Source organism: Microcaecilia unicolor, chromosome 1 (assembly GCF_901765095.1).
Source record: "Microcaecilia unicolor chromosome 1, aMicUni1.1, whole genome shotgun sequence".
NCBI classification, from domain to species: domain Eukaryota; kingdom Metazoa; phylum Chordata; class Amphibia; order Gymnophiona; family Siphonopidae; genus Microcaecilia; species Microcaecilia unicolor.
This window is the reverse complement of record NC_044031.1, coordinates 278,775,640-278,794,922: the sequence shown is the minus strand read 5'-3', so window position 1 is coordinate 278,794,922 and position 19,283 is coordinate 278,775,640. Positions and strand designations below refer to the sequence as shown.

Genomic DNA, 19,283 nt, shown 5'->3' with positions numbered 1-19,283 from the left:
TAAAGGAAGTGGTATCACAAGAAAACAACTATTTAGTACAGTCCTGATCCACCACTAGTGATAGGGTTAACCAAGTTATTAATAAATACATTTATATAAGGACAGCATGTGATTTTCATAATCTGTTTTTTGCTGCCTTATACATTCAGGGTCAGTTAAACACACATCTATGAAAAGTCAAAACAGTTTTTACTCATGCAAACTGGATCCTGTGTAATTTCTGAACTTCAAAAAAAAAAAATCAGCTAAGCACTTCTGGTGCCAATTCTTCTAGTGCAATTTCTACATGATCTTGTCCTATTCAGCACTATACCGATGAAGCAAGGGTTCTCAACCCAGTCTTCAGGACACATCAAGACAGCCTGGTTTTCAAGCTATCCACTATGAACATGCATGAGATAAATTTGTATGTACTGTCTCCACTGCATGTAAATCTAGCTCATGCATATGCATTGTGGGTACCCTGAAAACCTGACTGGCTGGGTGTGTTCCAAGGACTGGAATCCCTGAGATAAAGTATACCATCTGCAAACAACTCAAGACTAGACTAAGCTTGGGAATAAAGACCAGATTTTTTGCACATCTATTCACTGTTTGGAACGGACATGATATCATTAAACCCACCCCATTTTAGAAGTTTCAAAGACAGGGGCCCATGAAAGAACTGGGGAAAAAAAAGTGAAGATGGAGAACCACTACTTTCCCAAAGCAGAGATCTGGTTCTTTCCAAGAATGGCAGCAAAACTCTGCTTAGTAAGAAAAAAAAAAAACCCCAAAAGGAAAAAGCACCGATTCCCTTTGGGACAACAGTTTTCTGCTTGGACATCAATGGAAGGCCATATTTTATACACACATTTATTTATGGTTCAAGAGATAAATATAAAGGTGACGTGAGGTGATGAGAGGTAAAGGTTACCAACTCAGAGGATTCTGGGAGCACAATGGAGTACATAAAAGTCAGAAGGTCCATGCACTGTTAAGGTGGGACAAAGTCTAGCATTTCCAGAATCTCCTATCTTCTGTTTCTAAAAGCTCTATATTTGGTTGCAAAATTTTAAAGGCTCCTTTCTTCATCTTCCAAAATTCCCATGCAGCCAAGTACTGCATCCCATTGTTCATGTATGTACTGGTCAAGTAGAGAAGCATAAGGGAATTTCATTAATAGAATGGGGTCAATTTTTAGAATGCAACAAAAACAAAAAAAATTAAATTCTCAATAGAATGCCTTCCAGCAATATTTGAACAGTATGCTGAACTCTCAAAGGATCCCAGAGATCCCAACTGCATAAAGTTTTCTGTGTGGGTAGAAAAATTTCTTATTCCAAATGGGTACGATTCCTTGCACCCTCCTTCCTACCCTGGTAATGTAGCCTTTTGCACCTACATGAACTGCTACAAATGCCATGATCTATGTTCCTAAAAATCGTTACTTTTTGCCAATTGTGTTTTATCATTTCTTCCATGATCTGCATAATAAACTAAGCAAGTACATATTGTATATACATGGAAAAAAAGACTGCACTTTTCTCTTTTACCACAGTTTAAAAAAAACCTCACAAAACAAAACTAAAAAAAAACCTGCACAATCTTTGGAACAAAAAAAAAAATCAAGGCAGAAATTTAAAGGCAAAAAAATATTTAAAGAACACAGTGAGGTATAAAAAAGTACTTTCTTATTTTCTGCTTTTTTTTCTGTTGTAATTCCTCTTCGACTTTGCTATAGAGTTCCTTTACTAGTAGGTATTGCAATAGCCAGGCCTCAGGAACCAGGGGGGTCTTGTCCCACTGCACAGAGGAGTTTGGGGTTAGGAAGGGGAGGGTTTCACGTCACTTTAGTAAGGAGCAAATCGGCTGTAACCACCTCGGTATAAACTCGCCTGTAATGGAAAAGAGAGAGGATTATCTTTAGAAAGCTTAAAAAAGGCAAAGGCAACAGAATGACTACTGAATACCTATTGATTTTGCTAACAAAATTACCAGATGCATCATCATTCCACACCTGTAACAAGTGTTTTCTGTACACAACAGGATTAGTCCATTATCCAAGAGGGTGATGTCACCCAACAACTGCAGGAACAGCTTTCCAAGAGCTCATAACTAGTGAGGCTCATGGTCAGTGGCCTTTTCAGACCCTCCATAGTAAAATAAACTGTGTCCAATGAAAAAAAATGAAGTTACTTACCTGTAGCAGGTGTTCTCTGACTACGACAGGATAAATAACCTTAAACGTGGGTGACATAATCTGATGAAGCCCATGTGGGAACGCTCTCCAGCTTGTTTCCAGTGACTTTATAGACCATTGCATCGTGAATGTGTGCATGAATTTCTGCCTGCCACTGTTGTGCAGGACTTAGCTAGTAGAATTTTTAAGTTAATAGAATTCAACTGCAAAAGGAGAGAAGTGAGGGAATGTAAGGCTCTTTATCCTGCTTCTTCACAGAACATCTTCTACAAGTAACTTTGTTTTCTCTGAGGACAAGCAGGATACTGTAGTCTTACATGTGGGACTCCCGAGCTACAGACTGCCTTCAACAAAAAAAGGGGATAAGCAAAAGATCCCATAACTGATGAGAGTTTAAGTGATAACAAGTAAATAAGAACTTGTAACTTTGCTTTTTCTTTTTTTGAAGAAGTCTGCAACAGAAAACAATTGAGCTAAGGGAGGGTGGAGTTGGATACTGGATCCCAAAGGATTCTGAAGGACTGTCTGGCCAAAATGACTCCTGCATTAAAAGTCCTGTTCCAAACAGTAATGAGAAGTGAATGTGTGGACTGAAAATCACACTGCAGCTCTGTGAATGTCCTCCACAGTAACTGATCTGAAGTGGGTTATCAAAGCAGCCTTAGCTCTGACAGTTCAGCCTAGGCATAAGCAAAGGAAATGCATTTCATTAGCCAATTAGAAAGAGTGTGTTTGCCAATTTGAGTCAAAAAACAAAAAAGACTTTCTATGGGCTGTAGCCTGCTCGTGGTAGAAGGCCTATGCTGTCTTGCAATCCAAAGTGTACAGTGTGCTTTTATCTTTATGGGCATTAGGTCTTAGACAATTCTGTTGGTAGAACAACTGACTGGTTAAGATGGAACTATCTCAGGAAGAAACTTAGGACATGTGTGCAGGACCACTCTATTGTTCTAAAAGTTTGTATAAGGTAGATCAGCTACTAGGGCCTGGGGCTCGCCGATCCTGCGCACTGAAGTGAATGCCACTAAAAATAGGCCTTTCCAGTCAGATACTTTAGGTTACAGGTTATCTAGCAACTCAAAAGGTCAACTGAATTAAAACAATGTTTAGGCCTCATGACACTGCAGGAGGCTTGCTCAGCATAAAGTGAATAACTAACGGCAGAGTAGAGATGGGTTTACTTTTCACTTAGTAATGTTAAGTGCCAATTGTACTAAGGTGAGTCCTAATAGAATTGTTTTTCCGAGTTGACTGACAAATGCATGAGATATTCAAGCAATTTTTGTGTAGAACAAGGAAAAAAAAAATCTAGGGCCTCTGACCTCATGGCAAACCACAAGACCTTCTAGTGGAAGCTCTTCTGGAAGCCAAAAGCACTTCGAGACACACCAGGTCAGTTCAGTGAATCCAGTATTACCTTCTCAACATCCAAGCAAGGGATAGGAACTGGAGGCCAGGATGTACTACGGATCTGCAGATGCAGAGTTATGAACACTGGAAAAAAAGTCTCCGGTCTCCATGGATCTCTGGAGGAAAGCTCTAAAAGAAGAGGGAACCATACCTGTCTTGGCTAGTAAAGGGCAATAAGGATCATGATTCCTCGATCCTGTCCAAATTTCAGGAAAGGTTTTGTTAGAAGAGGTATTGGAGGATACAGGTACAGAAGACCCCCCCCCCCCCCCCCCCCCCCAATGGAGGACAAAGTCATCTGAGGCTAGATTCTTGTGTGATCCTAGTCTGGAGCAGAACTTGGGAACTTTGCTGTTGTGGAAAAAAACATCTATAGAGGGAGTGGCCGACTTTAAAATGATTTTCCAGGCTATGCTCTCTTCCAAAGACCACTCATAAGGTTGGAGAATCCGACTCAGTCTGTCCACCATACAGTTGTCTTTGAGGAACATCTTCAGAGATGGCCCACATCCACAATTTGACAGTTTCCTGACATAGAAGATATGAACCTGTCTCTCCCTGCTTGTTGATATAGCACATTGCAACCTGATTGTCTGAATTAGAATTACTTCATTAGACAGCCACTCTCTGAAAGCTATTAGCCCCAGGAAGTTTATCTGATGAAGGTTTTCCTGAGCACATCATAGACCTTTTCAGTCCATCTACATGAGCTCCCCCATCCCAGGCTGAATGCATTTGTTGTTAGAATCTTTTGAATTTGAGGAATTTGGAAGGGAAATCCTGTTATCAGATAGGACTGGACCATCCACGCCATAGTGGAGTGATTATAGATGATGTCCTGAAGATTCGACTTTTATCCACAAAGCTGATACGGTCATAAGTACATATGGACCAAAGGTCCATCAAGCCCAGCATCCTGTTTCCAACAGTAGCCAATCCAGATCACAAATACCTGGCAAGATCCCCCAAAAAGTACAAAACATTTTATACTGCTTATCCCAGAAATAGTGGATTTTCCCCAAGTTCATTTAATAACGGTCTATGGACTTTTCCTTTAGGAAGCCGTCCAAACCTTTTTAAAACTCCGCTAAGCTAACTGCCTTTACCACATTCTCTGGCAACGAATTCCAGAGTTTAATTACACGTTGAGTGAAGAAAAATTTCTCTGATTCATTTTAAATTTACTACATTGTAGCTTCATCACATGCCCCCTAGTCCTAGTATTTTTGGAAAGCGTGAACAGACGCTTCACATCTACTCGTTCAACTCCACTCATTATTTTATAGACCTCTATCATATCAGCTGCCTTTTCTCCAAGCTGAAGAGCCTTAGCCGCTTTAGCCTTTCCTCATAGGGAAGTCGTCCCATCCCCTTTATCATTTTCGTCACCCTTCTGTGCACCTTTTCTAATTCCACTATATCTTTTTTGAGATTCGGCAACCAAAATTGAACACAATATTCGAGGTGCGATCGCACCATGGAGCGATACAAAGGCATTATAACATCCTCATTTTTGTTTTCCATTCCTTTCCTAATAATACCTAACATTCTATTTGCTTTCTTAGCCGCAGCAGTACACTGAGCAGAAGGTTTCAACGTATCATCAACGACGACACCTAGATCCCTTTCTTGGTCCGTGACTCCTAACGTGGAACCTTGCATGACGTAGCTATAATTCAAGTTCCTCTTTCCCACATGCATCACTTTGCACTTGCTCACATTAAATGTCATCTGCCATTTAGACGCCCAGTCTCGTAAGGTCCTCTTGTAATTTTTCACAATCCTCCAGCGATTTAACCACTTTGAATAACTTTGTGTCATCAGCAAATTTAATTACCTCACTAGTTACTCCCATCTCGAGGTCATATATAAATATGTTAAAAAGCAGCAGTCCCAGCACAGAGCCCTGGGGAACCCCACTAACTACCCTTCTCCATTGAGAATACTGACCATTTAATCCTACTCTCTGTTTTCTATCTTTTAACCATTTTTTAATCCACAATAGAACACTACCTCCTATCCCATGACTCTCCAATTTCCTCTGGAGTCTTTCATAAGGTACTTTGTCAAATGCCTTCTGAAAATCCAGATACACAATATCAACCGGCTCCCCTTTATCCACATGTCTGTTCACCCCTTCAAAGAAATGTAGTAGATTGGTGAGGCAAGATTTCCCTTCACTAAATCCATGTTGACTTTGTCTCATTAATCCATGCTTTTGAATATGCTCTGTAATTTTGTTCTTAATAATAGTCTCTACCATTTTGCCTGGCACAGACGTCAGACTCACCGGTCTATAATTTCCCGGATCTCCTCTGGAACCTTTTTTAAAAATCGGGGTTACATTGGTCACCCTCCAGTCTTCCGGTACCACACTCGATTTTAAGGATATAAATTACATATTTCTAACAATAGCTCTGCCAGCTCATTTTTCAGTTCTATCAGTACTCTGTGATGAATACCATCCAGTCCAGGAGATTTGCTACCCTTCAGTTTGTAGAACTGCCCCATTACATTCTCCAGGTTTACAGAGAATTCATTAAGTTTCTCCGACTTGTCAGCTTCGAATACCATTTCCGGCACCGGTATCACTCCCAAATCTTCCTCGGTGAAGACCAAAGCAAAGAATTATTTAATCTCTCTGCTACGGCTTTGTCTTCCCTGATCGCCCCTTTTACACCACTGAGCTTGCCTCAAATTGAAGTGTTCCATGGAGGTTACATGAATTGTGGAAGCCATGTGGCCTAGCATTTTCGAGGGAGAGATCAGTCAAAGGATGTGGAAGAACGCTTTTATCCCTATGACCACAGTATACATGAAGCAGAGTAGGGTGGGAGGGCTCTTCCAAAAAACACAAGGGAGATGCCAAAGTACTTGTATATAAGGATATATTGCAATTACATTAAAAGTCTCTTGTTTTGTTTATTACGTATGTCCAAGATGTATACCGCCTAGGACAAATGGATAGAGCAGTTTAGAAATGCTTAATTTCTATGCTGTCTGGGCTAGAAATTCAGAATTTGGGTGTAAAAGGAATATCTTGTTCTGCACTAGTTACAGTTTATCTAAATTTGATATATCGCCTTTGTGCGCAACTTGGTGCACTATTCAATGGGGGCAGATACTCCTTTTTATTATTTTTAATGTTAATCACTTCTTAGTTAACTTCATCTCATCAAGATAATGCAAATTTTATATGCAGGTCCAAGGAAACTAGACAAGGTACGTATGTTTTGAAAATGTAGTAGCACATTGGATGCATTGGTATTTTACCTATTAGTTTTACTTACAGGGAACTATGCTTTTGATCTAGGGTATGGTCAAATCGGTAACCAGTTCATTTTAATAATACCATTGGCTCCAAAAACTAATTTAGTAGATTGTGAGCTGAGAATGCCCAGAGTGTTATGTAGACAACAAATATGCAATAGAAAGAATAGAAATTCGTCTAAATTGAAAAAGACTTATGTAGAAAGGAAGTAGAGTGTATTGAAGATAATGCTTCTTATATACCTGTCCCAGTAAGCTATATAAATGCCAGATTGATGGTAAACAAACATACTACTACACGTATGCAGCACTTACAAACATTGTAATATCAAAGACTGGATCAGCATGGAACCACCAGGCCTGGTTTTTATATTTACTTTTATTTCAGTATAATACAATCACATCCATAGAAGTGAATAGAAAAAAACATTAGTTTTTTATTACAGAAACATGGCTGAAATTCCACGATGATCATGGAATAAATGAGCTATGTCCAAGTAGCTATAAGATATCTCTCTTAACAAGAGAAGAAAGGAGGGGCACAGCTCTGACATATAAATTGTTTGTAGAGGTGAAGCTCCTATCTCAACTTATGACAACATCATTAGAAATTTTTTCAATTTATGATACGCTACATACTTCCTTAAGTGCGATTCTGTTCTATTCCCCACCTAGCAAGTGGAACTCAGCTCACGATGGTTTTATGGATTTTATTTCAAATGTCAGTATAAGTAATTCAAACATTATTCTGTTGAGTGATCTGAATTTACACTTGGAAAAGATGACTAACCTCAGTGTTAGAACAGTATAATTTTGGGGGGGTCAGCCGGTTTTACCTAGATCTGTTTGCATATAAAATGGGTGAAATCTATAAGACCTGTAAGTGGCTGACTATGGGTAGAAACCAACAATATGGTCAGATCATTACAAATTGAATTTTGCAATCTACTGGAGGGAAAAAAGTAGGAAGAGAGAACAGAAGCAGGCACAGAGACCTATAAGGAGAGGGAAAATTGAAAAAGAATTTTGGTACTAGGACATTAAGAACTGGACACTGGATAACTGGAATTAAGTTAGTTGGAAAATATTAGAGGAAATAGCACCTTTAAAGCAAGGTAGGAAATCAAGGAGTAGGCGAGCAGGATGGTTTACAAAGGAGCTGTTAGATGCAAAAAGGAACTGTACAGCTTTAGAGAGAAAATGGTACAAAGTCCAAATTGAGGGAAATAGACAAAATTGGAGGAAGGATTTGAGTGAATGCAAAGTAAAGATTAGGCAAGCAAAGATATGTTATTATTCATCCTTGATAGACTTTATATTCAGGGAATATTTCCCTATCTCAAGTGATGAATAAACTTGTCACTACATCTGGCTACTAGTGAGTTTAACACCTCATGCAGAAAAATTAGCAGAGCATTTTATGTTTAAACGATTTTTATTGATATTTCAATATTTTACACCATAACATTACTTTTAACTTAAGCAAAACATGCTATATAAATCCAACACCTTACTGGACAACTACCAAACTTTTTAACATTTTTCTCCCCTATCCCCTAACTTCCCCTTCTACCCCTTGTTCCCACCATTTTGCATGCCACATTTTATTGATGACAGTACAAGACATACCTATTTACAAGTACTATAACTATGCAAATGCTAACATTCAAAACCTTACTTCGCAAAGACTTTCTCCGCTCCATTATCAAACTTTAACCCCCCCCCCCCCCAAAAAAAAAAATGTCCCCCCCTTCCCTTCCTCTCCTCCCATTAGGTATCTATCTCCTACATCACAAGGTGTTGACAATAAGGCTTCTTCCCCTAGAACTTAGGCTGGACAAGTAGGGGTTCCATATCGCCAAAAAATCTTTCCTCCTCTTGGGGGATCCCCTATCCTCCCTTGCTTCCCACGTCATCAACAAATGCACTTGGTTCCTCCAATGCCAGTATGCCGGGGGATCATCCGTCACCCAATATTGTAATATAACTTTTCGGGCTACTAGGGTCGTTTTACGACATAAAAGGGTGGCAGGTTTATTCATCGGATAGTATGATTTGGGTTTGTCTAACACAGATTGTTCCACGGACCCCTGCACCCCCTCTTTTAGTGTATTAGCCAAAAACAGTCTCACCTGTTCCCAGAACTGCTGAATTTGGGGACATTCCCATATCGCATGGAAGAACTTATGTCTAAATTGTTTACATTTAGTACAATTAACCCCCTCTTGCGGTTTCATATATGCCAATTGTATTTCGGTTATATATGCTCTAAGCAGCACTCGTACTCCACACACCCTTAGTCTCTCATCTTTTGTTAATAGGACAATATTTTTAATGGTTGCAGCTATATTCCAATCCCCCAGAGATTTCCCCAGGTCCTCCTCCCATCTTCTCTTTACCTCTGTGTATACTCTACTCGGGGCCCTTTTATTAAGAGCCTGATTAAGCCCTGACACTGAACCCCCCAGTTCCCACATCTGCTGGAAAAATTCTTGAATTTTTGTTCCCAGCTGAGGTTTCATCCAGCTTGGACAGGTAATGCTTGATTTGTGTATATGCAAATCGGTTACCCCATGTGGGGCCTGCCTTCCCTTGTAGTGTTTCAAATGGCAGCAACTTTCCTCCCTCTGTTAGCAAGTCTTCCAGCAAGACTACTGCTTTCTGTTCCCATATTCTGAATACAGAATTTTCCAACCCCGGCTCAAAATCCCCATTACCCCTGATTGGTATCTGATCTGAGACCGTTGGGTTCCCTCCCAATTTGCTCACTAATCCCTTCCATGCTTCCCACAGAGGGTCCAGCAGAACACTTCCCTTCAAAGGGGTTGGTATTTGCCTCTTCTTACAATGTAGCAGATAATATAAATTATATGGTTCATAGAATGTTTTTTCCAATTCCACCGGTGGGTACTGTTGTGTATTTCCAAACCAATCACTCAGATGTCTCAGTAAACACACTTGGTTGTATGTTTTTAAGTCTGGCAGCCGTAGGTCTCCCTGTTTCCAAAATCCCAACATGTCCCCCAATTGAATTTTAGGCTTTTTCCATGCCTAACAAAATTTATTCCACATTCTATGTAGTATCTTTAAATCTTTTTTAGCACGTACAGTGGAAGGCTCTGAAGGACATATAACTGGCAAGGAAACTGGACCATCCGCACCAAGTTTATTCTCCCCAGCAACGACAGCGCCTTCCAGCTTTCCTCGGGTATCCTCCATAAGACACATAATAGTCATGCGATATAAGGTGTCCAATTCCATTGTCAGATGGATCCCCAGGTATTTAAAGGAATCCGCCGCCCACCGCAGTGGGAAATCACCGATCCATTGCCCCTTTACCTGCTGAGAGGAAGGCAACGCCACCGATTTTTCCAAATTAATCCTCAACCCAGCGTAATCCCCATAATCCCCATGTCTCCAATGACTCCCTCGGTGTCTCCAAATGTACTAGCAAATCATCCACGCCACCTTAAAACAGTGTTCCCCCACCTGAATACCTCTGATATCTGGATTGACCATTATCTCACTTATCAGAGCGTCTAATGTTAATACAAAGAGAAGTGGCGACAAGGGGCAACCCTGTCTAGTTCCTCTTAAGATTGGGAACGACTCCGACTTTCTTCCGTTAACCCTCACTCTAGCTTGAGGTGTCGAGTACAATGCTTTGATCACCGATACAAAAAGCCCCTCAAACCCATAGGCCTTTAAGGTGTCATACATAAAATCCCAGTTTACTCGGTCGAAGGCCTTCTCAGCATCAAAACTAATGGTATAGATTGAGACCCCCCCCCCTTTTCCATATTCTAGCGATGCCAGTATCTTCCGCATGCTCTTTGCCACCGATCTTCCCCCCACAAATCCCACTTGGGTCTCATGGAGAATATCCGGCAGCACCCGAGCCAGCCGATTCACCATTATCTTAGCCAATAATTTCACTTCCAAATTTAATAAAGATATGGGCCTATAGGATGATGCACTAGTAGGATCCCTTTCTGGTTTAGGTAACACTATAATCTGAGCTAAATCTAAAGACTTCGGCATTGCCTCATCCTCCACTATTTTATTAAACATTCTAGTTAACGGAAGAACCACCACCTCTCCCATGCTTTTGTAAAACTCAGCTCTAACCCGTCACTCCTGGGGCCTTCAATAGGGGACAACGCTCAGTGGTTGATGTCACCTCCTCCTCTGTTATTGGCGCATTCAATTTATTTCTAGTCGCCTGCCCCACCCGAGGATGCGCAACGTTCGACAGGTATAATTCCCTCGGGAGACCTTCATCTGGGGGAGCAGCATATAAGTTTTGATAGTATTTCTGGAAAGTTTCACATATCTCTTAGTCTGAATGTACCCTCTGCACTGCCAGATCCTTGATAGAAAGAATCTTGTATGATCCCCCTTTGGGTCTAACCAGTCTGGCCATCAACTTTCCACTTTTATTACCATATCTATAAAGCTTATACCTATAAAACTGCTGTGACCTGTGGGTTCTCTGTCGGAGAAGCATGTTCAATGCTGTTTGATATTCCAGAAGCTGCCTCTTGTGTTCCCCCATCCGCGACATCCCATATCGCTGTCTAGCTTTCCGAATCAGCCCCCCAGCCTTAATATTTTGCTATCTCGCACCTTCCATTTGTAATGGGTGTAGCTTATTATTTCTTCCCTAAAAACTGCCTTAGCTGCATCCCAGTACAGGGTTGCACTCATGTTCTCCATTCATAGTCTTATAGGAATCCCAGCATTTTAACATCTTTTCCCGAAACATAGGGTCCTTATATAACTCGATAGGGAACTGCCACTGCCCCCCACTTTCCCTAGCTTGTCCCACCTCCCATTCCATCCACACCCAGGCGTGGTCCGATATAGCATAAGGACCAATAGTTGATTTACGCACCTTGCTAAACTCCCCCCTATTTACCAGCAAATAATCTATACGAGCTTGTGTATCATGTGCTCTTGATAGGTGAGAGTAGTCCCTATCTAATGGATGTAGCTCTCACCATACATCCACCAGGTCCAGCAGCTGGTTCAACTGGTCCAGCAGCTATACTTATTAGCATAGTATCCAACCGCTGGACCAGAGGTAGACCTATCCACCTCCAGGTCCCATACTGCATTGAAGTCTCCTCCTACCACCAGAGATCCACATTCCTCCAAAGTCAAAGCTCTAATCACCCTGCTGTAGAACCTCCTGTCATACTGATTGGGGATATATGTTGCATATGTAGGACTGTTTGCTGGTTAATAACTGCTTTTACCAATATAATTCGCTCCCCTGGGTTCTGCCCATGTTATCTTTATCCCAGTAGCCAACCCTTTTTTTGAACAGTATAGCCGCTCCCCCTTTTTTCCCCTGAGCATCTGCGGCAACACATTCTCCCACCCACCATGTTTTTAACTTGGCGTGCTCTCTTTGCATTGAGATGGGGTCTCTTGCAACAAAGCTACTTCCACTTTGTGCCTATTCAGATGCTGTAAGATTTTTGATCTTTTAACAGGCGAATGGATTCCTCCTACATGTCCACGTCACCATTCTCACCATTACCTATAAACATATACCCGTTCTTTTTTCACCTATTTTTTTGAGTTTGCGTCTGCAGGGGATGTCCCAAGCCTCCGTCCCCCACCCAACATCCCTTGTCCAGCCAAACTTACTTTTCCCCCCCTTGCCAACACCTCCCTCCGTGTCCTTACTATCCCCAATAGATCTTGATACCTACTTCCCCTTACCCTATCTCCCCTATCCCCGCCCCGACTCCTCCCCACCTCTTCCCCAGCCCTTCCCCCAGTACCTTGTTACCCACATAGGAATGATCACATCTAACGCCACCCCCCCCTCCCGACATGACATGCTCCCTCAACCATTGTTACGTCTGTGCTCACCTCGCCTTCTGGTGGCCAGAACCGGTGGCTGCTGTGGACCGTCACCCGTTCCAGATTTCAGGCTAGTCCGGTCCGGATCTTCTGGGCTGCCAGACTTGCTTGCTTGGATTGAAACTACACAGCACCCATAGTTTCCTGGTGATTGTGGCAGCTGAGCTCCAGGTGCTGCTGGGCTTATTAGCCATTCTGAAACCTTGCTGCTTTGCCTTTGCATAGCGTCTAAGGCCCTGGTATGTTGGTGCTTTAGCACTTCAGCCTGAGTTTGTTTCCTTGCTCTAATTCTTGCCTGAAGTCTTGCCTGTTCTAGGTAGTCTGTGTTTAGTTTAGGGTATTGCTTGTTTACTGTACTGCTTGTTTCCCAGTCTTGTGTCGTGTTTGTATGTCTTTGCCTAGTTCTGGGTTTATCTGTGTTTGTTCCCTGCTTCAGTGGCTGCTTGCAGCTTTCAGTTCAGTCTCCTGTCTAGCTGTGTTTGTTCCCTGTTTCAGTGGCTGCTCGCAGCTTTCAGTCCTGTCCTTTAGCCTATCCTTTCCCTGCCTTGCTGTCCCTGTGCTGCCTAGCTGTTAGCCAGTCCTGCCCTGTCCAGTAAGTCCTGCCGGCCACCTGAAGCCTGGAGCTCAACTCTTGGTGGAAAGTGGCCAGGTGCAGGTGAAGCCTAACTGTTTGCCAGAGATCTGCCCTGTCTCTAGCGTGGGGTGGTTTTGCCTGCCACTGCTGCTCCGCGGCAGTGGCCCAAGGGCTCACAAACCCAGTTTCCAGCTTTGAAAATGTGACAACCATTCCCAACATGTACACATCTTAATCATTACCCCCCCCCCAACCTTCTCTCTCCCCTTCCCACAACCATTCCCCCTTATAACAAACACTCTTCTAGCTTCCAAGTCCCTGGTCTACTGTCTCCCCTGATACGGGGTCTTACGTGTCAGTCCACTACATCACCCGGACCTTGAGTAAATTTCTTTCTGCTCCCACAATTGCATAGTCTTATTGTACTTCTATTGCCAGCGTCTCTTTCTGATCTCCCAATGTTCATGGCTTTGCTGCTGTGCCTCTCTTATCCTTAGGCCGATTCCACTGTCATGTGCAGCCCACTAGGCAATTCCCTCACGTCTTCCTTGATCTTTCCGCTACCTCTTCCTCTTCTCGTGTCAGAAAGCTTTGGCCATCCCTCTACCGATCTGTATGATACTGTTGAACCCCATGTGTTACTTTAAGGATTGCCGGACAAATCAATGCAAACTTTATATGCATGGCAAACCACTTGGAGCAAATAGGGGAAAAAAGCTCTGTGCTGCGCTGCCACTCCAGTTGAATAGTTTTGAAAACATAATATTTTTTTGTTGTCGTACTTAAGTGTCCTTCCCGCTCTCAATGTGTGTAATATGTCCTGCTTGTGAGCGAAATTAAGAATCCGCAGAATGATCACCCTTGGTCTTTGTGGCGCCTGCTCCCTCGGTCCTATTCTGTGTGCCCTCTCAATGCGTAAGGGTCCGTTGCTATCTGTAATCTTCAACTCCTCTGTGAGCCACGTTTCCAGGAAAGCCTGTAAATTCCTGTCTGGCAACGATTCTGGCAAGCCCACTAGTCGCAAATTATTTCTTCTGGACCTGTTTTCCAGGTCCTCCACTTTAGCCTCCAGATCCGCACCTTTTTCTGTAGTGTGCTCTGGCCCCCCTCTACTGCAGCTACCCTGTCTTCCACCGCTGCAGTTTGGGTTTGCAAAGCTACCCAGTCCGTTGCTAAATCCTCCATCTTGGCGTGTAATCGTTCCATTTTAGAGTCTAATGGTGCCAGTCTCTTTTCCAACAGATCCTCCATGATGGTAGACATTTCCACGGTAATCTCCGCGATCCACGCGGAAGAAACCGTGGGGGCCTAGCAGAGCATTTTAAAAGTAAAGTGGATTCAATTAGAATTTCCTTGTGCACCCATGTTTCAGACTAACATAAGGGAAGAGATAGGAATAAATTCTAATAGAATTTGGTCCCAATTCTCTGAAACGACAATTGTCACCATAGAGAAGTACTTAAAAGTACTCAGGCTCACACTGCTCATTGGATATCTGCAACTCATTTGATGAAGTTGGTACCAAAAGAGTTTCTGAACTATTTGAGACTCTGTAAACATTTTCTCCATTGGATTTGTTCCACATGAAGATGGAAGAATTATTCTAACTCCTATTCCTGAGAATCCCAGATTAAAACTGAATGATCCTACAAACTACTGCCCATACCATTATTGATGAAGATGATAGGAGAGAATAGTGGCACAATTAATGGATTATCTGGACAATACTATTCTTCACCCCTCTCAATCTGGCTTTAGAATAGGGTCACTAAGATGATTAAGCGACATTGGGATATTATGAAATCCACCCTTTATTTAGTGATAGTCAGCTAAGAACAGCCTTTTCACGTTCTAGTAATTTAAAAGAGATTTTAAGTCCAGCGAAATTACCTGAGAAGGACGGAGAAGACAGACACCGCGATATCACATTACCAGCAGGTCACTTTAAGTGCAAAAAATCAAATTGTAAGACATGTACGATCACTCAAGAGGGAGACAATTTCATACATGCGGGTAAGAAATATATTTTAAAGGGACATACGACATGTAGGACAGTGGGAATCATATATATGATAAGATGCCCATGCGATAAAATATACATAGGAAAATCTATCAGGTCACTACATGTGCACATGACAGAACACCGTTCACGCATTCAAGCACACAATTTAGGAGCCCCTCTTGTACAGCATTGTATACAGTTTGTTCACGATATATAATCATTAAGATGTTCAGTTATAGAACAAGTTCTTCCGTCGTCGAGAGGCGGAGATTACAACAGAAAGGTATTACAAAGGGAGACTTTCTGGATACATAAATTGAACACTACAGAACCAAACGGACTTAATACTCATATACATTGGGGATGTTTCATGTAAGTTGGTATGTCAGTGTACATCACCGGATCCAGCGATCAGCTGTTTCCGGTAGCGGCAAAAGTTTTAAAACGCCGTCGCCATTTTAGGTTCTTGTTGAAGAAACCAGAGGTGTTACGATCAAACGTAAGTCTGATAGCTGGGACTAATATGAATAGAAACAGTTAGAAGTGCATTATAATTATAGGATTTTAAGGCATATTTGCTTGTATTCTGACAGATGAGGTGAAGCGCTCCCCCTTGACAAAGCAAGAATTGCGAAACAGGCTACCTGTCGGGGTTTGTGAGCACACCCGTTTAAGAACAAGCTAAGATAAGTAACACATTGCCTGAACTTTACATACAATGTTAAGAATAAAGGAATAAATAGTAAAGAATTTAGGTATTGGTAGGTCGGGGGTTAAAGTCTATGATTACAATATTGTACGGCAAGAGGTTCACCGAGGGAGTGAAGTGACACCAGCCGTTAAGTACATATGAGACTTACCCGCGCATAATATTATTACATATTGTACTTTTTTGGATCCTCTACTATTTTATTTGTTTTGAGTGTACATTTCAGTAGAGAAGTGCCTATAAAATTTTAGAATAGGGTCAGCATCGAAATGACACTGATCTCTTTATTGTCAAATATTAAAAGATTTGAGATCAGTAGGGATTGTAGAGTCTTAGTTATGCAGTTTGATATGTCCTGCATGTTTGATTTGGTAGATCATAAAATGATGTTGGATTTACTGGATTATTATGGTGTGACAGGAGTGGTAATGTTGAACTGGCTTAGAGGTTTTTTGACCTACCAGTTATATCAAGTCAAGATGGATAATTTTATGCAATGAATGGTTCCCTAAAAGTGGGATCACCTATATCTCCCATCCTGTTTAACATTATGTCGCAGTTAGGAATAAGGCTTTTGGTGCAAGGACACCATATGTTCATACATGCAGACAATATCCCTTTTAGGAAAGCCATTTCTGACATAATTATCTATTTTGGAACGATGGGCCTCGGAGTTTAAACGAAAATTTAACAGCAAGAAAACAAAGTTCTTAGTATTGAGTAGTTCTTATAAACCTTTTAGTTCAAACAATTTGCATTTACATGGTATGAATTTTAAACTTGAATCCCAACTTAAAATCTTAGGGATCATCTTTGACAACCACTTAACATTTGAAGATCAGATACAGTCCATGACTACAAAAGTATTTAGATTGATGTGGAAACTAAGAAGGATGAGAGCTAATTCTGATCACATGTTTTTTTTTACGCTGATTGTTCAGACTATTATACTGGCTCATATTGATAATTGTAACTCTGTTTATATTGGAGCCAAAGGTACTACAATCAAAAGCCTGCAAACTTTGCAGAACACTACTGAGCGCTTGATATACAGGTCATCAAAGTTTACAGAATTATCCTGCTGTTTTTTTTTTAAATTGCACTGGCTGCCAGCTACAGCTTGTATGATTTTTAAAGTTTGTACAATTAAATTTTTAATAATTCATGGGGGTTCCCCAGGGTATGTGTTAATTAACTACCTCTAAGGAACTATGACATTAATAATAGATTCTATTTGTCTTTACATTATCCTCATTTGAGGAAAGTGGTCTATAAATCGAGCTGGTTGGAGACTTTTTCTTTTTATATCAAGCCATATATTCAAATTCTCTGCCATCTAATTTAAAGACTGACGTTATACAAAGTACAGGAAATCACTGAAAACTTATCTTTTCAAGAAGTATGTGTCAGAAGATTAAGGTGAGGATTATATTTAAAAGCTTATTTGTCTGGTGGAATTTGGGTTATTATTTTATGTATTGTTCCTAGGAACACCTAGCTTTTTAACATTGTACACCACGCACAACTCCCAGTGGACTAGTGTAGGATATACAGTGGTGGAAATAAGTATTTGATCCCTTGCTGATTTTGTAAGTTTGCCCACTGACAAAGACATGAGCAGCCCATAATTGAAGGGTAGGTTATTGGTAACAGTGAGAGATAGCACATCACAAATTAAATCCGGAAAATCACATTGTGGAAAGTATATGAATTTATTTGCATTCTGCAGAGGGAAATAAGTATTTGATCCCCCACCAACCAGTAAGAGATCTGGCCCCTACAGACCAGGTAGATGCTCCAAATCAACTCGTTACCTGCGTGACAGACAGCTGTCGGCAATGGTCACCTGTATGAAAGACACCTGTCCACAGACTCAGTGAATCAGTCAGACTCTAACCTCTACAAAATGGCCAAGAGCAAGGAGCTGTCTAAGGATGTCAGGGACAAGATCATACACCTGCACAAGGCTGGAATGGGCTACAAAACCATCAGTAAGACGCTGGGCGAGAAGGAGACAACTGTTGGTGCCATAGTAAGAAAATGGAAGAAGTACAAAATGACTGTCAATCGACAAAGATCTGGGGCTCCACGCAAAATCTCACCTCGTGGGGTATCCTTGATCATGAGGAAGGTTAGAAATCAGCCTACAACTACAAGGGGGGAACTTGTCAATGATCTCAAGGCAGCTGGGACCACTGTCACCACGAAAACCATTGGTAACACATTACGACATAACGGATTGCAATCCTGCAGTGCCCGCAAGGTCCCCCTGCTCCGGAAGGCACATGTGACGGCCCGTCTGAAGTTTGCCAGTGAACACCTGGATGATGCCGAGAGTGATTGGGAGAAGGTGCTGTGGGTCAGATGAGACAAAAATTGAGCTCTTTGGCATGAACTCAACTCGCCGTGTTTGGAGGAAGAGAAATGCTGCCTATGACCCAAAGAACACCGTCCCCACTGTCAAGCATGGAGGTGGAAATGTTATGTTTTGGGGGTGTTTCTCTGCTAAGGGCACAGGACTACTTCACCGCATCAATGGGAGAATGGATGGGGCCATGTACCGTACAATTCTGAGTGACAACCTCCTTCCCTCCGCCAGGGCCTTAAAAATGGGTCGTGGCTGGGTCTTCCAGCACGACAATGACCCAAAACATACAGCCAAGGCAACAAAGGAGTGGCTCAGGAAGAAGCACATTAGGGTCATGGAGTGGCCTAGCCAGTCACCAGACCTTAATCCCATTGAAAACTTATGGAGGGAGCTGAAGCTGCGAGTTGCCAAGCGACAGCCCAGAACTCTTAATGATTTAGAGATGATCTGCAAAGAGGAGTGGACCAAATTCCTCCTGACATGTGTGCAAACCTCATCATCAACTACAGAAGACGTCTGACCGCTGTGCTTGCCAACAAGGGTTTTGCCACCAAGTATTAGGTCTTGTTTGCCAGAGGGATTAAATACTTATTTCCCTCTGCAGAATTCAAATAAATTCATATACTTTCCACAATGTGATTTTCCGGATTTAATTTGTGATGTGCTATCTCTCACTGTTACCAATAACCTACCCTTCAATTATGGGCTGCTCATGTCTTTGTCAGTGGGCAAACTTACAAAATCAGCAAGGGATCAAATACTTATTTCCACCACTGTAAGAGCTTATTGTATTATATTGTGGGGCAAAAGAACTCTGTTGAGCAGGTGGGATATCTGGTTCTAACTGCTCTGGATTATGTAGCTTGAACTTATATGCAATTGGGAAACCATGGA

General features: G+C 41.8%; 1 protein-coding gene across 5 annotated transcripts in view; it reads right to left on the bottom strand.

The window, feature by feature from the left end:
* Nucleotides 1–1,568: 1,568 nt before the first annotated feature.
* RBFOX2 (RNA binding fox-1 homolog 2) overlaps nucleotides 1,569–19,283 on the bottom strand; it is a 769,335-nt gene continuing 751,620 nt past the window's right edge. For all 5 annotated transcript variants that reach the window (XM_030206954.1, XM_030206969.1, XM_030206978.1 and 2 more), the window contains one exon: nucleotides 1,569–1,877. In XM_030206954.1, the coding sequence (XP_030062814.1) occupies nucleotides 1,833–1,877 (45 nt within the window). In that variant the 3' untranslated portion in view covers nucleotides 1,569–1,832. The remainder of the gene's footprint in view (nucleotides 1,878–19,283) is intronic.